Source organism: Corvus cornix, chromosome 8 (genome assembly GCF_000738735.6).
Source record: "Corvus cornix cornix isolate S_Up_H32 chromosome 8, ASM73873v5, whole genome shotgun sequence".
Classification (NCBI taxonomy): Eukaryota; Metazoa; Chordata; class Aves; order Passeriformes; family Corvidae; genus Corvus; species Corvus cornix.
In genome coordinates this window covers 28,027,681-28,053,716 of record NC_046338.1, presented here as the reverse complement: position 1 = coordinate 28,053,716, position 26,036 = coordinate 28,027,681, and the positions used below count along the sequence as shown (strand labels likewise).

Genomic DNA, 26,036 nt, shown 5'->3' with positions numbered 1-26,036 from the left:
TCTTTCTCACTGCCCCACCTCATGCCTGGCAGAACCAGGACCCGTACTCAACCCATGCTCCAGAAGTCCAAGAGTTACTGAGACACTTAGTGAAATAAAAATGCAGAAACTTCAAACAATGCAGTAATTTTAAAAAAGAAAAATAATGGAGGGTATCAAAATTCCAACTGCCCTAAGGCTATGCCAAATTAAATGTTAAAACTAACATATGAAACTCTCTGGTTTCCAATAAATAGGCCTTTAACCAGTTATTTGCTGTAACTACGCTTTTAAAGTTGCACCACATGGAAAACAGCAGAGTGGTGACAAATCAAGATCTCTCATCATACAATAAACTACAGCCCAAACCAGCGATGCAGATGCTATTTATACATTGTAATACATACAGAAGAAGCTCAATTCCACCCAGATTTAGCCAGGAGTTACTGTGCAGGCAGACAAGCCCTGCTCAAATGACTCCATCTTGTTTGCAGATGCGTTTAAAGGGAATAATCCAATTACTGCATCATTGCATGTTAACCAAGGCTGTGTTACAACAAGCCACTTACAGAAAGTGAAACATGTAATAATAAAAGAAGTCCTTCAGCTTTCTGGAAGCCACAGGCAGCAGCAGGAGGGGCAATGCAGCAAACTCTGAGTAACCTCACACTCAGGCCATAAAAGTAAACTGCATCAAGTAAGGAAGAAACTGCTTTTGGCAGAGAAAGTTCCAAACTAGACTTCTAGAGAGGATTCTTTCAGCAGGGACACCAAGGCATTCAGTGGCACTGTTTTGCTTAATTCTCCTCTCAGCAGGGCTGTAAGAAGATAAATAATTAAGGTTTAACAGTGTCTTTAGGCTCCGTGTTTATCCATGGGCAACAGTGAATGCTCAGAAAACTTCTGACCAGGGCAAAGTCATGAATGTCCAACTTACGTCATTGAAAGTTAACTGGACCTCCTTCTTCTCTCCCAGTTTCAGAGAAGAGATGGGAAACGTGGATGTGCCAAGAGTCTCATCCATAACATAGTTGGCATCCATGAGAGTAACCTGGAAGAGATCGCTGGGTATTCAATTCTACTGCAAGAAATCCCTTTTTCATTCCATCAAACCTATTCCTGAAGTAAAAAAAAAAATATATATATGGAAAAAGAATGGGCCTGACCCAACCCAGTCAATGCCCAGTGCCAACAGACATTTCTTTTAAACCAGGATAAGCTCATGGACAGTGGAGGTGTCACTTCAAGGAACTGAATTGCAGGAGTACACCAGGATAATTCATTAAGGGATGTTCATCCCAGCACCTTTCTGGCAGCAAATCTCACCATCTTTCTAATACCTTCAAATTCTACATATAAAGCACAGTACCTTTACATTTCCAGTAAGTAAAATTTCCCTGTGGAGAAACCTGTATAGTTTTAACTGTGATAGGCCAAAAAAAACATCCAGCAACTTTTCAGAGAAGATGGAATCCACACACCCCAGCCTTGACTCTACAGACCAAGATTTGCAGTGATTTGGCAAAGAGTGCAGCATTCCATTTTACACAAAGCTTCTCTCTGTATCCAGCCAGACCTTCAAGTCTCTTCTCAAATCTTTCATGCTGGAGCAGACCTTTCCAAAATGTGATAATACCCAAAGATGGATGTGGATATGGCAGAACACCATCCCATGCTTTTGCTCTAATCCATGTGGATCTAGGTCTAGCAGACTTTTTTTCCCCAGTGGCTGCCTTCCAAGTCCTCAAGTAAGATATTCAGAAAGAATTTCAAATTATCATTTACACATCTCCAGACTCATTTGACTTATGGGGTTTTTTTCCATTTTATGGCATTGTATCTTCTAAAATATCACATGTTCATGGCTTGGACTGTATCTTTTGTATAAAACAAAAGGAGTCAAGATACAATCACTTAAATAATTAGTTGCTACATCTGGGATCAGCCTCTTCTCAGCTATAAAGAATCTTCTTCATCCTGTGCCACAAGCAACACTTTGAAATTATGAATTCTCTTTATTTTAGGAAAGAGCTCATTATTTTAATGGTACATTGCTCTGTTTCCTTGCAGAACTTTATGCCCATTCCTGCAATCTCTGAGTGCTGTCTCTTAAAACCAAAAGCAAAAACTTCATAGTGGGATTTTGAAGAGCTGCTCACACTTCAGAGGGAACTGCACTTGGGATAGAATTAAAGATGCAGATTAAAACAATCCAAGGAGTCACAAGGATTGTGGCGTATGAGCTTCGGAATTCACAGAGGGTTTGGGTGAGGAGGTGATTTTACAGATTTCTGACACTGTACTCCATTGCAGAATCTTGTCTACATTACCAGGTCCACAATTAACCCTTATTAAATGTTATCATCTATTCTTGGCAGACAATTTTCATGAAATTTCATTGCACTAGCTCAGAACCAGCAACAGCCTTTAGTTACTGTAAAGACACATTTCCAATTTCTACCTATAATCCATCCTGCTGTATTTGCGATTTTAGTAATTTTATCCTTTCAAAACCCTTAAACCAAATTTTGTCCTCAACAAATTCAAACATTCCTAGGGAAGTTGCCTAAGTGTAAGGGAGGGCTCAGAGCAGGGCCCAGGCTCTGATCCAGGGGGTCCAGCAATGGCACCGAGGAACAGGCAGGAACTGATGCCCAGGAAATCATTGTGAATTCCCTAGTATCTTTTGTCTCTAGTGCAGGATGCAGGTGATAGTTCTTCATGATCCACCAAGCTGACCATAGGTGTAATGCCCAAACTCTAGAGCCTTCCCCAGGAACACAGGGAGCTTGTAGGAAGCACAATTCCCTTTCAGACCCAAGGTCTGATGGTCACAAGGAAAGCTCAAGGAAAACCTTCACAGGCTGCAGCCTCTGTCCCAGTTGGCCAATTTAGACTGAAGTCTGTAAGATTGGGTCAGAAGAGAACAGATGTCAGGGCCATCCTCCATGAAGAACAGAGCTAACAAATGACTAGAGCTAACTTTAAATCCTTGCCATGCCCACTTAGACCTAACATTCAGCTCTTGTGCACAGCCTGGAGAAGTTTAACACACTGAGACTGAACAAGGCTGCACATGGAGTGGTCCCCAGAAGAGCTCCAGGGTGGGCTCCAGGCAAGAAGGACACAGCAGAACCAGCCTTTTGCTTTGTCTCCCTGGGCAGACACTTGACTTAAGTCCCACCTATTCCCTGTCCGTAAGAGCTGAATCGGGGTAGGAAGAAGGGAGTAAATACTCCATGGCTGATGTGAGGAATAACAAGCTACTGTCCCTCAGGAGCTGTCCAAGAGATGACTCACAGGCATATCTTGTAATGCCTCTCCAGGCTACTCCTTGAATAATTCAATTTATCCAACACCTCTTGCTTAGCACCATGGCTAAACTCAGATTTAGCGTTTTAAACAAAGGGGTAATCTTGAGACATCAGATGCCACATGTGTGTAAGCCACTGTTATTTTACCCTTCATCTTCCCAGCTCAACCATGGGATTTACCTCCAGAACATTCTCCAGGTTGGGGTCCAGAATGAACTCGAAGGTCTCGTTCCATGTGGGGTTGACGTCGTTGTTGAAATGCTTGGTTCTCTTCCTGCAGTCGGGGGCGGTGGGGATGAACAGCTCCACGTAGGGATCTGGAGTGTCAACTGCGCAGCAGAACACAGGTCAGGCAAGGGAAAACACCAGCCTGGGCTGGAGTAATAGATACAATTGTGTGAAACCACAGATCCCCTCATGGTCAAGGACAGAAGGATAAGCAACTCTGTAAGTTACATACATGTAATGACAGGAATGATACAATGATATCAACAATTCCCCCAAAAGAAACATTAGGTTTCTAGGAGGAGAGGGGAAAAGCCTTGAGCAAACAGAATGGTACAGGGACTGAGTCAAGTTTATTAGGAATATGCAAAAGTCTGGCAGGCAGTGGTTAAGTGTTTGTAAAAGCTTTTACTTCTTCCTCTCTTTCTAGCCTTTAATGGCTTTGGCTCGAGTCACAGCAGCAAGTATCCCACAAAACAATGAAAACAAGCAGTCTGATGTGGGTTTTGGATCCTCTTTCACATTTGCTGGTTTGGGCATGATGGAGGAAATCAGTCACAGCACTGCAGTGCTGCACGCAGCAGCAGGAGTGCTCAGCTCTGAAACACTGCCACCACCACAGCTCTGGGGAGTCAGCACAGGATCAGGACCTTATTTACACAGTATGTTTGAACAACAAGTGCGCAGAACCCCAACAGGAAACACAGATATGGCAACTGCAGCTGATAGGAATTACCAGTGGGGGAAAAGGAAACATTGGCAAATCCCATTGGATGTGTCTAAAAATAGCCATTCCTGAGAGCACAAAATGCAGCCCTAAAAATCCACTTTCTAACAAGTTAAAGCATGCAGGGGTTTTCTGTACAATGAGACTTTTCTTTGTGTCAGATTGGGCGAGGGCTCCAATGCTTCCCAGGAGAGCAGGGAAGTTATTTCTGTGGTTGTGGTGGATCACCAAAAGTCTCCTACTCTGCTGTGGTAAAACACCCACATCTTTCCAGCACAGAATCAAGGAATCACAGAATATCTTGAGCTGGAAAGCATCCACCAGGATCATCAATCCAAGCCCTGGCCCTGCACAGACACCCCAACAATCCCACCCTGTGCATCCCTGGGAGCGGTGTCCAAACGCTCCTGGAGCTCCGGCAGCCTCGGGACTGTGCCCATTCCCTGGGGAGCCTGGGCAGTGCCCCAGCACCCTCTGGGGGAAGAACCTTTCCCTGATCTCCAGCCTGACCCTCCCTGACACAGCTCCAGCCATTCCCTGGGTCCTCCTCCCTGTCACAAAGAGTTGAGATCAGAGCTGTCCCTCAGGAGGAAGCTGAATCCTCTCTTCCAAGTTTGTCCTCTGGTTTAGTGAAATGTTACCAAGCAAACCAATGCCCACCACAAACAGGAACCTATTTCTTACAGGCTTCTTTTTGAAAGAGACTAATTCCTATTACTAGGAAAAGCAAGTCTGAACATTCCTCCTTGTATACACTTTAAGTCCAAAGATACCTTTTTTCAGCAAAGCCAAATTTTAAAAACTCTTGGAGTTCAATAAAACTTTATCCATGAGATTCCTGAGGCCCAGAGAGATTTCTCCCTCCTGCTGGAAGAAGAAGGAAAAGAGGAAAATAAAGGAGTTGGATAATTTAAAATCAAATCAATTGTCTTTTGGGGAAAAAAAACCAACCTGACCAAACAACCAAAAAAAGGGCTTTTGGAAATCACTCTGGAGGTTCTGAATGTGTCCCCAGGCACATCCTATTCAATTTTATTCTAATACAACTTCTCAGGAGTTTTCCACTGTGCTCCATACCTGTGGGGCTCAGCTAATTGCTACATTGAGGTGGTCTCAGTGCTCCCTGAGTAATGAACAAGCAGCTATTTAAAGCTGGGGATCAGTGTAGAAAGCCTTTAAATAGCAACCTTTATTATCTCCTGAGGAATTATGTCTGATCTTGTCTCTTCTTTATGGGCAGGGGAACTGGGGGATCAAGCCCTAAGTCTTTCCTCACCAGGCAGATGTTCCAACTTGCCAACTTTTCCATTAGTTCATTTCAACTACTACACAAAGCTCTGCCACAAAAAAAGAATCAAGAATCAAAAGAAACAAGGCTCTTTGAAACCAAAAATCCATGAAGTGACAAGGTCTCATTTGCTAAGTCTTGATAGCCAGCATGACTTTGGCAATAAACACCCAGGCTTGCTCTGCCAAGAGACTAAATTTGCCTACAAAAACCTGGATTTTAGCCAAAATCCTGATGGCTGAGCAGAGTTCTGGGCAAAACATCAATGGCTCCCTCTCCATTCAGTTTTTCACGTGATTATGTGATCAGCCCAAACTCTGTTACAAAAATCTAATTGTTCTTACCAACACAAACAGCAAATGGTTTCATATCCATATTTAAAACCCCAAAGCATGTGGAAACCCCAGACCTGCAGATCCATTACTAACTTCCTATCAGGCAAACCCTGGTAAGTGTTGAAACAGAAACTAAACCTAAGGCATGGATCAACTAAACTTGGAAAAATCAGTCTTGGCAGTTCAGTCTTGCCAAGTCACCCCACTCCGTGCCTTCATCAGCTTTTTAACCCAGAGATTTAATCACCTGCCCTTTCATGTTTGAAACTTTATTTGGAGCTATTTTCAGTTAAGAAAATGAAAACCTATTATTTTTTAACTTCCTTCTTCAGATGAGGAGAAAATGCACTGGAAGACTGCTTGCTCTGATTAAGATATTGCTATAAGCTATAGTAAATACTTTTTTAAGCTATACCATATTAATTAAAACCTCACTCCTTGGATGGAAACCAAAAACTACCAGCAACCTGGCAAGTAACACAGAAGTATTCACTTAATGTATTTCAAAACATTCAAGTTATCAAATGCAGATGAAACAGCCAGTGTGCACCCTTGCCATAGATGTTTTCATTGCTGCCCAGGCTTCTGCTAATTGATTTGCCATGTAATGTTAAAAAAACTAAGCTGAAAATGTAAGTAAAAATAGCTTGATCACCGCTGTTATCACAGAATCATGGAATGGTTTGGGTGGGAAGGGACCATAAGGCTCATCTCACCCCACCCCTGCCATGGGCAGGGACATCTTCCACCAGCCCACGTTGCTCCAAGTCCCATCCAACCTGGCCTTGGACACTGCCAGGGATCCAGGGGCAGCCACAGCTTCTCTGGGCACCCTGTGCCAGGGCCTCCCCACCCTCCCAGGGAACAATTCCTTCCCAATATCCCACCTAACCCTGTTGTCTGGCAGTGGGAAGCCATTCCCCCTTGTCCTGTCACTCCAGGCCCTTGTGCCAAGTCACTCTCCAGCTCTCCTGGAGCCCCTTTAAGCACTGGAAGGCTGCCATCTATATTTTGATTTTAAAAGGAAGAATTGTTATGGTGTATGGGTCAAAAGCTGATGTTTAATCACGACAAGAGACTTATCCATGTCTGAGAATTATCTCTGTCTGAGCCTGATGACCCTAAAAGTCTTTTCCAGCCTTAAGGATTCTCTGTAGAGGCAGCACTGTCAGGGAATTGCTCTTTTGTTGCAGCAGCTGCGTGAGATACCAAGCACAGCCTCCTGAGCAGCAGCACCTGGGGGAATTTGCATTTGTTCCCAGGACACTTCTGAGGAAAGGAGAGTTTCTGCACAGCTCAGCCCTGCTCGGGCTGTTCCTTATGCAAGCACTGCCGCTCCATCCCCATTTCTCAGGAACAAGGCAGGCTGAGCTAACAATTAAGCCAAGTATCTCAAACCCTACCTGCACATTAAAAAAACACAATTAAGGCTTTCAGCACTGATGCCAACGAGGGTCCTGCAATTAGCAGCTTGGAGCTCAATGAGGTCTCGGGGTAATTAACAAAATGTTGGTGATAATTCAGATTTACAGCCCCCCCCAAGCTCCAGGGGCTGAAGACACACATCCAATAACAAGAGCAGAGTCAGCATCTCCACTACTGTTTTTAAACTGCTGCCTTAGGAATGGCTGAGAGGTAGAAAGTAAGGATTCACTGACTTTTCCTCATTTGATTTATCTCCTGGTTAAGTCATGGCTAAAGGATTCTCCCCTTAAATTACATTATGAATCACCAAGTGAAACACACAGTGGACAGTAATAAGGGTCAAACATTTTCACAGTGAAAAATGAGTAATGTTTTAAGCAATCTGGCTATTAAGGAAACCTGTAAAATTTTCTGCAGTGACTGGAAACTATTTGATCTTATGTTGTTAGTCTGGTGAGATGGATGTCATCAGGCCTCCATATGAATATGATTAATATTACAGATACATGATTTATATTTCAGTCATTCCAATTTCAATTACTTCAACAGCATAATTACCAAAAAGAAACTATAGAAAGCCTGTTCAAATATAATACTACTATATATATATATATATATCTCAAAATAAAAAGTGGTAATAACCCTTAATTTATCCACCACTAAGTGCAATCCCATTGATAAAAACCTACTACGTCCCCAATGACCATCTTTGTGTATTTCCCACCATTTTTTTGGTTTGCTGCACTATAGTACAACTTGTTTAGCACATGCAGCTGAGCAGCCTGGCTGAGGTCAAGCCAATAATGGGAATTGCTGGATGACCTCTCTTTTGTCCAAGGAGAAGGAAGCTAAACAACAACAGGATTTCTATTCAAATTGTGAATTTTGTGGGGCCTCACAGTGGCACGGAACTATGAGTTGGTGTCTCTGCCATTGACAAGAGAAAAAGTAATAGATTTTAAATTCATGGGTTTTCCCAGTTTCATGTGATTTTTCAGTTTTTAAAAAGGGAATTCTTAAAAACTGTACTTATCAATAAGTGTCCCTCCAACCATGGAACAGATACTTGAGATGCTCCACACAAATCCACAGTCTAGCAGTAATGCAAATGCCAGGAGATCTGTCAGAAGGCCACAGCAACCTAAAAACCCCAGGAATACTCACTGCTGCTTGTGTTTAAGGCACCACAGGGAATGCCAGGGCTGGTGGCTTTGGAGATTTTGCAAAGGGGTGATGCAGTGCCAGATTTCATGAGCGGAAGGTGACTCCAAGGGAAGTAAGGCAGCTCTGAAGCAGCAGCTATGCTTTGAGAAATACTGGGATTAGGTAACACCTTCATTAAAAATTATTCGTGCCTTTTATGACAGCGCTTTTCATCTCTGGTGTTACTTCAATGGAGGGAAGAACCAGCTCTCAGCACAGGCACTGCACTATCACCCAGTTTACTGGTGCAGGACACCACTGCTTCCACTGATCCAGCCTTGAAAGGGTAAAAAAAACTCAAGTCTGCTTTTGGTCAAACCACATTTGTAGAAGCGCCAAGAGCAAAGAAACATTGTCTTCTCTAGGTTATCTGTACAGGCCTCTTTGCAGATACACCCTGAAAAGTGACTGAAGCATTAAGCAAAATAACATTTTTCTAGTAGTGTGCCAGAGTCTAAGGGGTTTAGGGTTTTTTAATTGATTTAAATGCCTAGTTCTCACTGTTAAACCAGTGAAACCTGTCACTCCATGTGTTGGTTTTGCTGGGCCTGGTTTTGGGTAGCGGGGGGGCCACAGAGATGGCTGCTGTGAGAAGCTGCTGGAAACTTTCCCCATGTCCGACAGAGCCAATCCCTGATGGCTCTGAAGATGGACAAGCTGCTGGCCAAGGCTGGGCCAATTGCAGAGGCTGGTAACACCTCTGTGATAACAGATTGAAGAAGAAAATCAGAACAGTGTGCACGGACAGTTTTTTCCTGGCCAGAGAAGAGGAGCAGGTGAGAACACCTGAGGGGAACAACACGGAGGCACCGGAGTCAGTGGAGAAGGAGGGACACGAGGTGCCCTGGGCACCGGAGCCCAGATTCCTCTGCAGGCTTTGGTGAAGATCGTGGTGAAGCAGCTGTGCCACTGCAGCCGATGGGGATTCACGGGGGATGCAGAGATCCACCCACAGCCCCTGGGGATCCACGGGGGATGCAGAGATCCACCCACAGCCCACGGGGATCCACGGAGGATGCAGAGATCCACCCACAGCCCACGGGGATCCACAGGGAATGCATTACATTTTTCTCTCCTCTGCCCAGCTGTGGCAGGGGAGGGTCAGTGAGTGACTCTCATGGGTGCCTGGTGTTTAGCCGGTGTCAAACCATGACGCTCCACCACCAAAGACACGAGCAAGACAGAAGGAGGCCTGGCTCAACTCTGACTGCGGGTCCATGGAAATGCCAGACCTGGACAGGGTAATTTGGTCTGCAGTAAGTACAGGCATATCATCACATTCCTGCTGAATTACTCCAAAGCCACAATATGATTCTTAGTCCACGTTTATGTTATCTGATGGAGTACAGATTATTCTCAGTCTGGCATAAACTCTGCTAATACAAATTTACACTGGCAGCGTTTTCTGAATCTGCAGAGCAAGTTTACACTGGGTCTGTGTTTGGTATCGGGAAGCTTTAGAGGTTTTGGGCTCTCCCAGCAGCCCCAGAGCTTGATTTCCCATATTGCTGAAGTGCAGCCTCAGGGCCTGTGAGGGAGAAGAGTCTCCTCCCTTGACTTTTTAATTCAGACAACGGTCAAGAATGCTTTAAAAGCTCAGCATTGAGCACACATTCCTTGGATTTCAACTGCCCTGTAACACTCTTGGCTGGATGTTTTGATAAAGCCTGTCACTAAAAACCATCCTCCACAAAAGTGTTCCTTCCTGTGGTGACAAACATGAGAAAGGCTGATCATTTTCTCCCTCCCTTTCAGAACACGTGTAGTCAGAAATACATAAAGGAACACTCCTGAGTTGTAAGAGCTTTTCTTTGGTACAGATGGATCTGTGGGACAGCTGGAATCCTACAAAGTGCAAGGCAGTACCCAGATGATGAATCATAGAATGGGTAAGGCTGGAAAAGATCTCCCAAGATCATCGTGCTCAACCACCAGCCCAGCACCATCACTGTGTTCACCACTAAACCTTGTCCCCAGGTGCCACATGCACATAGTTCTTGAACACATCCAGGGATGGGGATTCCAACACCTCCCTGGGCAGCCCATTCCAAGGCCTGACCACCCTTTCCATAGAGAAATTCCTCCTGGTGTCCAACCTGAGCCTCCCCTGGCCCAGCCTGAGGCCGTTCCCTCTCCTCCTGTCCCTGTTCCCTGCGAGCAGAGCCCGACGCCCCCCGGCTGCCCCCTCCTGTCAGGGAGTTGTGGAAAACCAGAAGGTCCCCCCTGAGCCTCCTTTGCTCCAGGCTGAGCCCCTTTCCCAGCTCTCTCAGCCACTCCTGAGGCTCCAGATCCTTCCCCAGCTCCATTCCCTTCCCTGGCTCCAGCCTCTTAGTATCTTTCTTGTCGTGAAGGGCCTCAAACTGACCCCAGTTCACATTCTTCAGCTCATGCTTTTAAAAAAACATTTTCAAAACTAATTAAAAGTCTCCTTCAGGCAGCAACCTGCAGAACTCCTTACCCAAGGAGCTGTGGATGAGAAGACCTATGTGGATTCAAAGAAAAGCAGTGAATTTTCTGCAAGAGAAACTCAGTGACAGCTGATTACCCCAAAGGCACATCCAGCTCAGGGAATCTCACTGAAGGCAGCCGAGGAGAGGATCAGTGGGAAGTGTCACATTCTTACCCTGTTCATATTTTTCCTTTACATCTCACTATGACTGATGTTCTTCCCAATTCTCCCTTGGATCAGGCATTAGCCCAACCCTAACACTCCTGGGAAAGGGGATGAGAAGGAAAAGAATCGAAAGCAAGAAAAAGTTAGATTATGACAGGGGACAAATGGCATAAACAGAGGGAGCCTCCTCCTAAATGGAGGGAGTGAAAGGCTCAAACCAGAGGAACAGTGGTGTCCACAGGTCCTGGAGGGGAGCCCCACCAGGAAGCTCCGCCTGGAGACAGGACAGCACATGGAACAGGAGCAGCTCCCAGCCACCACGACGCTCTGGGGCTGGTGACAGCCTGGCAGGGCCTGGAGCAGGGCCAGGGGGGTTCTCCAGCCACACAAGATGGATCCTGAGCCTGCACTGCTCCATGTCACCACCACAGCATAACAGAGTCATGGGAGAGCTTCCTCTAGGACAGGAATGAGTTTTCACCAACCTCTCACAGGAACAGGTCTCCCCTCAGTAACTCCATGGCAAGCACTCACAGAGAGAATTTCTCATCAAAACGATATTTTTGCAGCTGGGAAGAGCAGCATTTTCTCCATCAGTTTCACTGTGGAACACACGAGCCTGTTTCTGTTTCCAACATGACTTCCACCTCCCAGCACTGGCCATCCCCACCAAAGGGAAAGGATACTGGGTGTGCCAAGGAAATGGAAATCTAGCATTTGGTTGCCCCAGTGTTAGACTGAGATCTGCAGTAGACATCTTGAGCAGTTGCTAGCAGCACTTTTCATTTAAGATTTTTTATTTTATCCATCTTTCATGGATCCGTATTTCAGCCACATGAAGTCCTGCACATGCAGCTTGTAGGATGTGGAGGATTGGCCAACTCTGACCTACTTTTCCCAGGCTGTTAGGCTGGAAAAGGGGAGCAGTTTGGCTTGTTTTCCCCTTGCAAAAATCAGGACCTGCTCCAGGGCCTTGCAGGAAGAGCCTTATCTGATGGCACTCCGACAGGAAAGTGCACTGTAGCTGATTCAGGGTGCAGGACTGGCCCTGCTGTGGTCCAGAGAACAGCTGGATGAGTCCTGAATGAGCTGCTCATAAGCATGAGCTGCTCAATAACACAAACCATAATACAACCAGGCAAATCTCCAGTTCCTCCCTTTCAGCTAGGCCAGGTTTAAAACCCTGCTCACACCTGCCTGGACTGCCTTGACTCGCGTTTAACCAAGCCACCTGCAACCCCAGGAGCTCTGGCTCACAGGGAACAGCCTCAGGGCACAGGGCTGTGAGGGACAAACAGTGCATGCTGGACATCCCTTCCTCATTCCCAGATCCCAGAGCCAGGGCCAGACAGGTAAAGGTGTGCTCCCATCCCAGTTTCCTTTCGAGATGCAGGAAACGATGAGGAAGGGCATCTCCTGGACTTGGGGGGATGTCCACAGCTGCCTGCAGTGGGCTGACCATGCCAAGAGCTACTCGGGAGCTGCTTCTCAGCTCTGTTTGGGCAAGTTTTGCAACCAGAGCTGAGCTCTGGTGACTGCACTGCTCCCAGCACTTGTTTATCCGAGCAGCTTAACTGCAGTGGAAATGCATCCTTGATTCCAACGGGGTGGACAGCAACTGGAATAGAAGCTGAGTACCAGTGCTGCGAGCTATCAAACTTTAAACACTTTTAAGAAGGGAATTTTTTCCTAAAAATACCCGGAATGACACCGTTCATTACCACAGCATCAAAAGAAGATGAAGCAAGGAAAAGCTGCAAATCCCAAACAGGATTAAGCAAGATGAGTGATCGTTAAGAGCAGAGTCACACAACTGGTTTCCTTTGTATATGCCACCATTTGTTGTGAAAGCCAGAACGCTTCTATCTAGATAGAAGATAAATTTTACAATGCTTCCTCTGACCCAGTTTTCCACCAAGATCCCTGAAAATCCAGAAGGGGAGAGATGCTATGGAAAGGAGACCCAGTTTGCAAGCATTTCTCTTTCACAATGCTGCAGTTTGGGACTCTGGTCTTTTTTCCTAACAGTTTTTGTACTGTCATGGAAGTAAGGAAAGGCTCTACAGTTCAGGTGGCATCTGAGTAGACTCAAAACTACACATCTACTATAGAAGAACTCACTGGGGCAGAGGCAAGGTCTTTTTCAAGAGGTCCAGAGAAGTGATTTTACAAGGTCTGCAATCAGCAGCAAGCTAAGCTATTAAGATAATGAAATCCTCACCAAAGCCATGCAGATTTTTTGATATTTCACCTTGTAATAGCTTTATATGGTAGGTTTTGGGCAGCAGGGGCATAGAATCCTAGAATGGCTTGGATTGAAAGGGACTCATACCACTCCCTGCCATAGGCAGGGACACCTTCCACTAGCCCAGGCTGCTCCGAGCCCCATCCAACCTGGCCTGGGACACTTCCAGGGATCCAGGGGCAGCCACAGCTTCTCTGGGCACCCTGTGCCAGGGCTTCACCATCCTCACAGGGAACAATTTCTTACTAATAAATTTTTTTGTCTTCTTTTTCATCGAACTGTGTTTCTGCCAGTTCAGCAGGGTCCAGTGGCTGACTCCAATCCCATTTACAGCTGGTACAGGGATGCAGCAGGAAAGAAGGAAAGGTGTACAGCAGGAGGTAGGTTTAGCTTTATTTCTGACTATGTTACTCTGCTACAATTAACTGGCAATAAATGACAGTCATTTCCTCAAACTGAACCTGTTTGCCTGTGTGGGTAAGAGGTGAGAGATGTCCCTGTCCTCATGCTGACCCTTACATCATGTTCTCGCCCTGTCCTGTTGACAGAGGGAGTAACAGAGCGGCCAGCCAACGTCAGCCAGCACACCTCTGCTGCACTTACTCAGCTCACAAAACTTCCAGCCTGGAAACGAGCGGAGCACATCTACCAGAGCAGCAGCCTCTAAACCAGGATTTAAACCTTTGTAAAGCTACAGCTGCATCACCTGGATGTTGACAGGATGGTACCCAGGGCATGGGAATCACCCGGACAGGGACACTAAAACTGAAATGAGTGACACCAGTAAAGGAAGGACTTCCACAGAGGCAACAGTAAATGGGCAGACACCTGAAATAAGGGACTTGAATGAACTGCTGGGAAGGAAAGGGTCTGCCCTCAAACTTCTTTTGCCCCCTCCCCACCATCCTGGGTGGTGAGTTCTTACAGGAAATCTCATTTATCACCCCCACACACAGATCCACAGAATGACAAAATGGCCTGAGGATGACACAACCACTTACACTGCCCATTCATGAAGAGCTCAAGAAATCTTGGAAAACTTTCTAGAAATACTGGTTATCTTCCCAGCCTGGGCTTGAGGAGACAGAGGTGTGGATGGCCATGACAGAGGAGTCAGGGCCTCCATGCCACCCATGGAGTGGGGCACCACACACACCAGACCTGCCAGCTAAAACTCCTTGAGCAGAGGTAGACTTCAGAGCCTCAGGACGAAAAATATCACACAAAGCACTTCAGCGTATTTCATAGACTTAGATTTGCTCAGATCTCTCAGAGCTGTTCCAGAAAGTCTTGGAAAGGCTGATATGGAAAAAAAACCAGCAAAACATACAAAATCCCTCATGTTCCCCCAGGCCTCCATCACCCCACAACGTAAAATTAACTCTCTTATTCCCAGAGCATCTCTGGTTCATAACCCGGAGCAACAACAGCAGAAAAAATTTGGGGCAATCCCCCAGAAGAGTCAACAGCTTGGGAGCATCCGTAAGGGGAGAGCAACACTCAGGCACCCACCCCAACCAGGGCTCACATGTGGTCTGTCACAGCCACCTTCCTGTCCTTGAGATAAAAAACCCGATGGGAAAGTTCAGCAATTCCCTCAACAAGTTTCATTTTGGGCAGTAGGCAGATCCAATCAAATAAAACAAAGATATATATACATATATATATATATATATATATATATATATATATACACAATCAACTGTAAAGGCCCTTCCCCACTCACAGCTTTAAGCACCTCCTCATAGCAATTAACACAATCACTCATTTGATCAGGTAGCTGCCACGCTCCAGTAACAGGGAATAAAAACACTTTTAATTTTCCCAAAATTAAAAAAAGAAGCAAAGATCTGTTTTTCTCACTTTGGGGGATTTGCCAGGACCCCAAGGACCAGCCTTGGGTCCTTGGAAGCTCACCCAGAGATGCCCCAGACTGGGGGTGCCTCAGGCTACTGAGCTCTGGCAGCTGCCTCAGAGAAGAAGCCAAGCAGGTTTCAGTGGCCCCAGAGCATCACTCTGGCAGGTTTGATCAAAATAAAATGTTCTTCCTCAGCAGCTTCTCGATTTTGATGACTTGCTAAGATAAGAGGGTTTTTTCTAGAAAAAAAATTCAATTATATTGACGGATAGTATTTGAAGTTTATACTTCATAGGACAGTACTTTATACAGGACAGTATTTGCTCTGGTGCACAAAGTTGCCATGATCTCCAGGCTTTCATCACCCTTTAGTCTCCCTTTAATATCATATCATGGGGCCCCCACTTCAACTTCCCTTTTTTCCCTTCGCATGTTGCCCCCACTGTCTCATGACAGACGCCTGTGTCCAAGAACCCGTGTAGAACCTGTGTCTTTCCATTTAACTCATCTTCTTACACACACACAAACTCACAGGCTCCTTGTTCCTCTCTTCCAGCACTTTTCCTGAGGTCTTCTTATCTAAAGACCACCATATAGATGAAATTATATATATATATATGTATATACACACACACCCCCACACCCCAATGCATCTTCTCTGTGTGCTCCTACCCCTCACCCCACAGGGGATGACAGATAGCTTCCCTTTTTCCCCTTTGCCAGGGCTCCCATCTCTTCCCTTGTACTTGTGGCTGTTGAATATCCCCCTTTCAAGTATCCCTCCCACAATTTTAGCATCAACAGTAGACTTCAGTTATGAAAACCCCCTGAAGCAAAGCTGTGGGTCAGAGAAGCTGCTGTAGTTTGACCCAAAAGTAAGTTTCCAGGAGTTGGGAAACACTTGTATGTCCAATCAGCTTGATGGGAGAGCAGGAGCCAAGAGTCACACTCATCCTTCCTGCCCCAGCCTGCAAGCCTTGGGGAGCACTGGGAAAAGGGAGACATGGCCTGGCAGCAAAGCAGTCAGATCTAAGGAAGCAGGAATATTCTTTTTGCAGATTCAGCCAATATTCTCTCCCTCTTCCCCCCTTAAGAGAAGAGCAGAGCTGTTCTTCCTAGTGGTTTCCTGTTCAGCTGCAAAGTCCAGAGGCTCAGCAGACTCCCAGAAAGAGGAAGAAGTGCTGGCATCATCCATCTCCCTACCACAAGATCTGCTGACCCATTTGGGTGGGTTTTTTTAAATGGCCTTACATTTTTTCTGCTTTCTGCACTGACTCAGCAGAGCTCTGGGCTCTTTCTTTCCCCCACCAAACCACAGCCCTGTGAGAAGGCAGCAATTTCCAGTTTCACTGCACTCACACAGCACTTCTGACTGAGCCAAAAAGCTAATTGTAGGTGTTGCTGGCTTGGAGGCAAATCGCTTACAACTCACTCAGCCTTTCTGGATCAATGGAAAGAAGGAGCGGCAGATCTGCTCTCTGAGTGAGAGTGAGCAGCGACACGGGGACTCTGCCCTGGCTTTAACAAGGCAGACAGAAACCCACCACCAGCCCACTAGCAACCATTTAATGCACAATGTGTCACCACATCCCCCTGCCCACGTCAACAGGCTCATGGAAGAAAGGCAGAACAGAAAGAGAAATACTCACGCATGTCACCAATGGCTCCTTTGGTGACATTTGTGGCTTTCCTTACTGTCACAGTGAATATGTGTGAGTACTGGTGTTCCACCTGGAAGTCAGAGAGTGAGAAGTGATTAAGCTCCAGAACCAAAAAAAGAAACCCCATCTATCAAAATAAGGTTTCACTGTGTCCAAAAACAGAGAGAGAGAAATCACCCAGTCAAAATGTAAGGGAAACTCATACTGGATAGAGCATCCTAAAGCTGAACTGCACCCTGGATCTTTACCAAGAGGTACCTGCACTGGGGCTGCTGGATTTTCCTGCAGCCACACCTACTAATCTCAACCAACAACACTCCCCCTCCCTCACCACAGAACCTGCTCCGAGGCATTTAGTCAGGCAGGAACCACGGGGTATGGCAAGGGAAAAATAAAACCAGGCTATTTTACAGCTTGTTGTGGTAATTGCCTTCCCTTGCTAAAAAGAATGGCAGGAATTACTTCAAAGTCTGTGTTCTGGAATAGATAAATGCACGCTGCACACACAAGGGGTAGAGTTAGTGCTGTACCTTCTAGTACATATCAATATTCAGTGTGAAAGCATCCTCAAGAGACAATGTAAGGAAGGTGCAAAGCAAGCTGTTAAAACAGTCACCAGCACATTTCATGCAATTTCTGAAGGTTCCCATTTCCTGCAAAGCCCAAACATAGCAGGAGCTGCCTGCCTAGGAGCAGGTGTGTCCCCAGCAAGCCAGGGAAGTAGGAAAAGATGTGAAATTAAGAAACAAAAAGTAAAAGCCTTAATAAAAAGAGGTCACCAACTCAGCTCTACTGTTGCTTTATCTACATAGCCCAAAGTTTGACCAACCTGCTGGATACCACTGAGAATCACCAGCACAGACTGCAGGACAGCCAACAGTGGCTTTACAGGGACACAGAGACTGGGAGGAAATGTGAGGTATTAAAGCCAGGATCAGGTCTCACACTGATCCTATTTTTTTCCTAACCACCCACCAACCTTGTGAAGTACATTAAAATAAACACAGCCTATCAGTCACTGGGAACAAAACAACCAGGGAGAAGGCCACCCTCAGGAAATTCACTGAAATTTATTGAAAATCATAGACAATAACCCTGCTACAGGACATGCTCATTCAGGCTCTGCCTGGTGCCTTCTTGCTAATTTTCATCTGGACACTTCCTTTTCTTTTTTTTTTTAGAACTGGTTGTTTCAGGCAACCCTTATTTTGTGTCTACAGCTCACACCCAGAGACCTGAGCCAAACTGGATCCCTTTCACACAAATATAGAAAAAAGTTAATATCTTATAGGTTACATATCATTTTCTCAAAAAAAAGAAAGCCAAAACTAATCTCCTAAAAACAGCAAAAGTGACTTGTGAGTACTTAAGTGGCACTTGAGTCAGGACTCATTAAAAAGCACCTCCAGTGATACCAACACAGCTCCTGCAGAAGCCTGAGGTGTGCAAAGGCACGGCCACATCCCCATGGCAAAGGCTCCAGGAGAAAATGCCCACAGTGATACAGGGATGACTTCACTGCAGCCACTGCCTGACCCAGACACTGAGTTCAGCAGCTTTATCTGGCTGTAATCACCCCCACGCTCTGCCAGCTGCTGGAGGTTCCAGCCAGGACTATCTGCCTGGCTCTGGAATTTTCCCCTGGCAGCCACAGGAGTTACGTGGATCCAAGACCAAGTGAGCAGGCAGGGGAAACTGTGGCAATACCAAGCGTGGTGCACTGAAACCATCAAGGCACAGCAAGTGGTTCAGCAACCACAGGAAGAGGGAAATTCAGACTCTTCCCAATACTCTCAGCGGGATGTTGCTCACCTCGAAAGCATCAGACCCAGCAGAGAGGGTTCAGCTGTGGGAACCCAAAGTTCCTAAGGAGCAGCACCTATTTAACAGCCTTCCATGGGCTGACATGAAGACATCCCAATGACTGAGTGACATCCATCACCTTCTGAACTGCAGCTTCAAGATGGATGAACAGGAAGGAGGATATGACTTCTCCCTGAATACATTTCTGCCTCTGCCACAGGGCAAAAAAATCTCCAGAGTTTTCCTCACAGTAGGGTAAATGGGGATTTTTGTGGGTATCTGGGAAGGGCTGGGAACACAACCATGTGAGGTCACCCCAGCTCTGTCATTTACCCTGCCCCAAGTACTTTTACAAGCTGTGACTCTCCAGAAACCACCGGCTCTCGCTGCCCCCTATTTTCAGTTTGCTGTCTGAAAATGCTCAAAGCTGCTTTATTATCTCCCTATTATATTATCTCCCAGGTATGTCAGATTGATGAAGTTGGTTTCACAACTGGCCTGTTTCCTCATACAGACTGAAGCATTGCCTTTGTCATATCCAACCTTGTAATTAAAAGAAACAGCCCAAACTACAAACACACAATCCGCCTCCTTTTTCTCAGCTGTCAAGAAAGAGCTTGTCCTCACTGGAGACCACAAATCAGAGATCACTGAGCACTTAGCAGGGAAGAGGAGTTGCAATTAAGTGACAAGGATGGGACATGGGCGTGCTGGGTTTAGTTCTCAGCTGATAGGTGAAATTCATGTGCACTTTTGGTGTCCCACAGCTCTGGCTGGAAAAGGGGGATACTACACGATACTCCCTGGCAACAAGCACTCTGTAATCTGCTTGCATCTCCCATACGTCTAAACTCACATGCCTAAATTCATATGTCTACCATCAAAGCAAGGCCAAGCCATCACTTACCAGTTTCTTCTCTTCCCAGCAGCACAGGGACCATCACTATTTCTATTACAAGCTGATAACTGCTTTACTAATGCCATCACAAAAACTGCTTTTTATTGACTCAAGCAGCAACCAACCCCCGTCATTCCAGCTGTTGTACTGCCAGGAAAATTAAGTCTGGTTTAAGACTGGGATCCTCTGAAAGGCATGTGAGAACACAGAGGCCTGGCAAAACAGAAAAGCAGTACCTTCTTTCCCTGTGCTTCACCCAAAACAACACACTGAGGATTGCAGTTATACACAGTTATTAATATCTGGCCATAGCCACACACTTAGAGGAAATTTGCCACTACTGAAATAAACAATCTCCCTCTTAGGGAAAAAAAACCCAAAAAAAACCACAAATACACACAGGAAGCTCTAAAGTCTAGATCTCTTCTTACACCAAAATAAATGTTTTTTCATGCAGATTAAGTGCAAGCGGAAATTAGGGCAATTTTCCACTTAAGGGCCAGTTTCTAAGGAGATCAAAAGGCCTAAATGTCCATATTTCAGAAGATTTTTTTTTTATTAGATTTTCAAAGGGAGTTCTGAAGAAGCCCCTTGAAAACACCACGATAAATGCATTGACTCTGAATGCCTTTACAAATCCAGCCCTTGCTAGTTTAGATGACTAAGCTGCATTTTCTCATGTGACTTATGTTCACCTTAAGTCTTGATAAAAATCTGTACAAACTCCTCAAGTACTTCTGAAAAACAGATGATAGTAAATAAATCACTTAAACCTTGCAACACTGAGAGAAGCAACATCTACATTCCTTTAAAAATCTAGGACAGGTTACAAATTTCAAAAGCTCACAATTAACTCCAGGGCAAGGTGTCCTTGCCCATGGCAGTGGGGTGGGATGGGCTTTAAGGTCCCATTCAACTCAATCCATTCTGGGATTCCATGGATTTAAAAAACTAAAACACACTGTCCAAAGTGACCTCGCTTTACATGTGTTTCATTTCACTTCCTCTTTCTCCAGAAATTTAGAGAGGAAAGGAGAAAAGAAGTTTTCACTGTGCCCTGTCTGAATGTGGGTTTTCTGAGTTATGGAAACTCAGGTGGCCAGTGTTCACTATTCAATCCACAAGGTTTTCCATGACTGCACAGCCATGGTTCAGCATCTCCTCTTTTCACACCTGACCTCAGCTCTCCATCTCTTACAACTCCTGCTCCTGCCTCCGTTGCTCCTCTCTCACCTTTGAGTGCTTTCCTTCCCCCCAGTAACATTTCCCTAATTATCTGCTTTGCTCTCTTTTAGATGTCCCTGCGTTTGTGAGCAGACAAACACCACCCCCTTCCCACCAGGGGCTGGGACAAGCCCCAAGATCTCCCGTAACACAGGCGGGTTTTCCCTGCCGCCCTTCCGGACGTGCCCAGAAAGGCAGGGATTTGCATGTGTCCAATACCACATGTGTAATATTCCAGAATGCTGAGTCACAGAGCGGAGCTCCACCAGGACACTGGCATTCTGTGTGCCAGGCAATCAGGAGGCTCTGGCACAGGCAGACTGCACAAGTATTAAATGGGTTTACTTCCTTCATGTTAAGGACACTTGAGCTAACAATGGGGCTAGACAAATGAAAATATTTGCCTGTTTACTTAAGTAATTAATTTTCATGGAGTCCATGCTCTTCTTTCACAGGGTATTACAATTAAGACAAACTTTTATGCACACACACAAATTTTATCTTGAAGTCATTTTTCCCATTCTTATAATATTTATCCCCCATATCAAAGTAAATGAAGATGTATTACACACTTGAATTCTTTGCATTTTTGGTATAGTCAGTTCTGTCTGCACCTGCAGCAGCTTTCTGAACATTTTAATTTATACCTCAGAGTCTTTCATAAAATGAGAAGAAAAGAAATCATCAGAAAATACGCAACAGTTAGCACAAGGACTTCTGGAAAATGCAGAATCCTTTTGAGTAATTTAATGCCAACTATAATTTAAATGCAAGATTTTGCATTGATGTGAGCCTGCTGCCCTTGACTGTTTGAAATTTCAGTAAAATTTTCCAAGGGATTTCAGTTTTCAAATTAAAAAACTTCAAAGATTTCCATTCACTTTCCAAGCAATTAAAGGATCAGCTCTTGCATGAACAGTGTTGATTCTGGAATTAGCAACACTCCCACAGCAACAGTTCAGCATTCCCAGAGAGCTGTAACTACATTTACTACACACACTTTTCATTCATTATATTATATATGTAGGACAGCTCCATTTTGTTGATTATTGGTATCAAAAAGTCTTTTTACGTCAGTGAATCGATAAAATACAACCAAGTGCCTCAGAGACCTCTCCCATAAAGGTACAGATCATTCCAAGCAATCCATCCAGGAGAGGGCACTGATGCTGAAAGGAATTAAGTCAGTATTGTTTTTACACAGACATCACCCTGAGGTTTGCCCTCCCTCCCAGCAGTTCACAGGACTGGCGAGGGAGTAAAAGCCAGTTTGACATCTGCTGGCTGCACATTGATGTGGAGGATGTGAGTGCACGGGGCGCAAACCACAGGGCTGATAAGAGATCACTTCTAGGAAGCTCAGGGAGTATTTTTAGCCACGTAAAACACTGACAAGTGTGTGGCAGCTATTTCTGGGGACACCTCACTGGTGCTACAGTCAGCATGATGCTGTTACAAGAAGCCCCTGATAGGAACACGCCCAGCGTGGCTCCAGATTTCAGCTTGGGCAGGAATTGCTGTTCCAGTGTTTGCTTTGGAAACTCACTTCCAGCACAGATACGTGTGAACATCCCAGTGGTCAGTGGCTGTGCAGCCACGGGCTTGCCCCGTGAAGGGCAGTTCTACTCCCACTTCCCTTGTCCCTACTTCTACACCTCCACAGGCTGAGCTCACCTTGGGCCAGTTCTAACAGCACAGAACAGATTTTCTAACCCTTCCATGGAATCCCAGAATGGTTTGGGTGGGAAAGGACCTTAAAGCTCATCCCACCCCACCCACTGCCAGGGGCAGGGACACCTTCCACTAGCCCAGGTGGCTCCAAGCCCCATCCAACCTGGCCTGGGACACTTCCAGGGATCCAGGGGCAGGCACAGCTTCTCTGGGCACCCTGTGCCAGGGCCTCCCCACCCTCACAGGGAAGGACTTCTCCCTAAGAAATTTTTGTCTTTGCTCATTCAGGAACGTCCATTGGCTCACTGCCATCCCAAGGGTGTGACAGCTGGGACAAGGATGCAGCAGGAACACTGGAATAAAGCAGGAGGAAGGGAAGCAGGGGAACAGTGTGCTGCTGAGTGGCACAGATCATCTCACTCAGTGTTTGCACGATATATTTTGAGGATTCTCTTTGAACCAACATTACTGATATACACCAGTATAAGATCTAAATATCCCAACTTGTCAACTTATCCCTCCATTCATACTAATGAAAAGGAAAAGAGTACAAAACCCCCTGCCCCAAAACTGCACTGTAAGGAAGAAAGCTAGACACACCAACCATTTCTTGAAGGAAATAGTAATAACTCCAGTGATATGTGCTTATTGAGAGTAACTTCCAGCAGGGAAGTCATTATACAAGACAGTAGATATCACAGAAGATGGTGTAGATATATATAAGATTCAGTGCTACTTACCACAATGTGTTGATAAGGATCTATGATAGACATTTTTGCCTTCGTTTTTATTCAAGACAACTGCCAAGTATCTATTTCAATCCCACACAGGAGAGGCTTCCCCTTTTTTCAGAGCAGAGTTCCCCTTTTTTCAGAGCAGAAAGGTCCTTTTTCTAATAAAGAAAAAGATATAATTAAAATTAATCTGTTCCTTTTAAACTGTATTTTACAGAGCAAATCAGTTCCTACTCTTTAGGAAGGTTTCCACAATTTGTTTGTTTACCAAGAACTTAATTTCACATAAGCTATGGAGATACAGGTATTTACCTGTCCGAGCTGGAGAAATTTCTCGTGCCTATTTCCTCTGCCTCAGGGTAAGAGCAGGAATCAAGTCTCTTAAATTCCAGTCATCCCAGTGTTTCTAGCAGCTCTACAGATAAACAAGAAAGGAATACATTTATTCCTTAAATACATTGTAGTATTTATACTTCCACCCATTACAACCCTAGTTAGGATTGTGAGCTCTGCAGGAGCAGTAATATTGCCCTCTGTAAATCCGAGAAGGGAATTCCAGCTGGAGCTGTGTGTAACCTCCCAGCCACCTCGGCTGTCTGGAGATGCTCCAGAGGCTTCGAGGGGCAAACTGCAAACCAGCTGGCAGGACTTCAACAGGCTCTCCATAGGCCACTGCTTTCTGAGCACTCTGTGAAGATCAGGGGCCACCAGAGGCCTTCAACTTCAGAACTGTTTTCAAGCATCAAAGTAACAGAGGTTATTCCTTTCTGCATCTCTAAAAAACCCTGGGAACTGCTGGACAGGATCAGTTCTCAGATCCAGCTGGACCACAGTCAGACCTGAACCACCAGCAGAAATTTCAAAGAAACAAAGCACCATGTGGGGTTTGCTCTCGAGGGAATGATTCCTAATCCTCAATTCTGAAATGGCAGGATAAGCCCTAAACGATGATTTATGTCACTCCCAAATCTTTGCTCTTGAGCAACTGCATGAAGGCATTATAATACAACTTTAGTTTCTTTATGATTACTAGAACATTACAATATCCTTTCTTTAATCATTGAATTATTAAGGCTGGATAAGCCCTCCAAGATCATCAAGTCCAACCATTAATCCAGCACTGCCAGGTCCATCATTAAACCATGTCCCAAAGCACCACATCCCACATGTTTCCTGAACACTTCTAGGGACAGTGATTCCATCACTTCCCAGTCATGCCTGACCACCCCTTCCTATCAGCCCTAACAACAGTTTGAGGCTAGGGATCACCCTGGCTTTATTTATTCATTTTTATCTGAGGAAGTGTGAATAAGAAAGACTTCAGCATTGGAGAATCGTGGTAAACGTGCCCAGCCATATCAGTTCTGGAGGAACTGCTGCCAGCCTGGAAGGCAATCCAGAAAAGGGAACAACAGGAGCTACCCAATCACCGTAATGGAGAGGAAATTTGCAAAACCTTAAATACACATTTCCCCTAAGTGCACAGCCAACTACCATGCTCGTTTTGAGAGGATACACAAAACCAAGCCAAGGGTACTGCTCTGTCTGGGGAAATAAGAGAACAGGTTAGACCCAGGACGAAAAGCCTGGTTCGAGTTAATGTCCCGCATCCTAAAGGCAGAGTTCCAGTTCCCCAGATGATCCCTCAACTGGCTCAGACATGAGATCATGCTCTCTCCCTACAACCCCCCGCCTCATTTGTTTCAACATCTGCAGGAAGCGCGTTCGTGGTGCTGCAGACAACAGTCTCTTTGGCTACGGGGCCAGGATGAGTCCCCAAGCGCCATCTGCCCTCCATGCTGGATGAGGCAAGGATCATGCAGGCGGACAAAAATGCGACCACGTCATCAGCAACTGCATCCCAACACCCGCCCAGAGCATGGGCCACAGGCAGGGCTCTCAGCGGGGACAGCAGGGCCAGGGAGCACGGAGACCTCCGTGCCACACACGAAGCCTGGGATCCCGGGCTCCCACACGGCTCCAATGAGCAGTACGGCACATCCCAGCCCTGCCCATGCCATGTGACTCCAAATAGGAGCTCCTGGCTTGCTGCGTTAATCAGTCTCTCAGGATGTGATAAACACAGGCAGGTACCCGAGCACAGGCCCTGGTGCCATTTCAGGGGCCCAGGGATCCATGCTCTTCCCAGAGCCAGCAGGACATCTCAAGAGAAAGCAGACATTTAAGTGACTTGAATACTTACAACCCTTACAGTGGATTTAATTCAAATGAGTTAATTACACCACACCCTCTGGAAACTCACACTACATTATCCATGGAGTTTGGGTAAAGCACACGAAGACATTTCTAGATCTAAAAATCGCAGTGTGGCAGCAGAGCAGGAAATACAGCACTAGCAGGAAATCCCAATTACACTCATCAAGAGCTGTGAAGAAAGTCTTGAAGAATGTTCACTGCAAACATCTGCAGCAAATAAAGCTGTGATCCCAAAATTATCTTGCTTAACACTTCACCTACACACTGTCCATCCCACAAAGCCTAATGGAAAAGTCTTAATGGAATCACAGAATGTCCTGAGTGGGAAGGGCCCCTCAAGGATCATCCAGTCCAACCCCTGGCCCTGCACAGACACCCCAACAATCCCACCCTGTGCATCCCTGGGAGCGGTGTCCAAACGCTCCTGGAGCTCTGGCAGCCTCGGGGCTGTGCCCATTCCCTGGGGAGCCTGGGCAGTGCCCAGCACCCTCTGGGGGAAGAACCTTTTCCTAGTATCAAGGAAAACCTTCCTCTGGCACAGCTCCAGCCATTCCCTGGGTCCTGTCCCTGGTCACAGAGAGCAGAGATTGGAGCTGCCCCTTGGGAGCAGCTGCA

At 45.7% G+C, this 26,036-nt stretch overlaps 1 protein-coding gene across 7 annotated transcripts in view; it reads right to left on the bottom strand.

Annotated features, from left to right (window-relative positions):
- PLA2G4A (phospholipase A2 group IVA) overlaps positions 1-26,036 on the bottom strand; it is a 70,110-nt gene that overhangs the window by 30,385 nt on the left and 13,689 nt on the right. For all 7 annotated transcript variants that reach the window (XM_039556030.1, XM_039556028.1, XM_039556026.1 and 4 more), the window contains 5 exons: positions 23,517-23,619; positions 23,211-23,362; positions 16,863-16,944; positions 3,474-3,622; positions 917-1,030 (listed from right to left, as the gene is read on the bottom strand). In XM_039556030.1, the coding sequence (XP_039411964.1) occupies positions 917-1,030; positions 3,474-3,622; positions 16,863-16,944; positions 23,211-23,243 (378 nt within the window). In that variant the 5' untranslated portion in view covers positions 23,244-23,362; positions 23,517-23,619. The remainder of the gene's footprint in view (positions 1-916; positions 1,031-3,473; positions 3,623-16,862; positions 16,945-23,210; positions 23,363-23,516; positions 23,620-26,036) is intronic.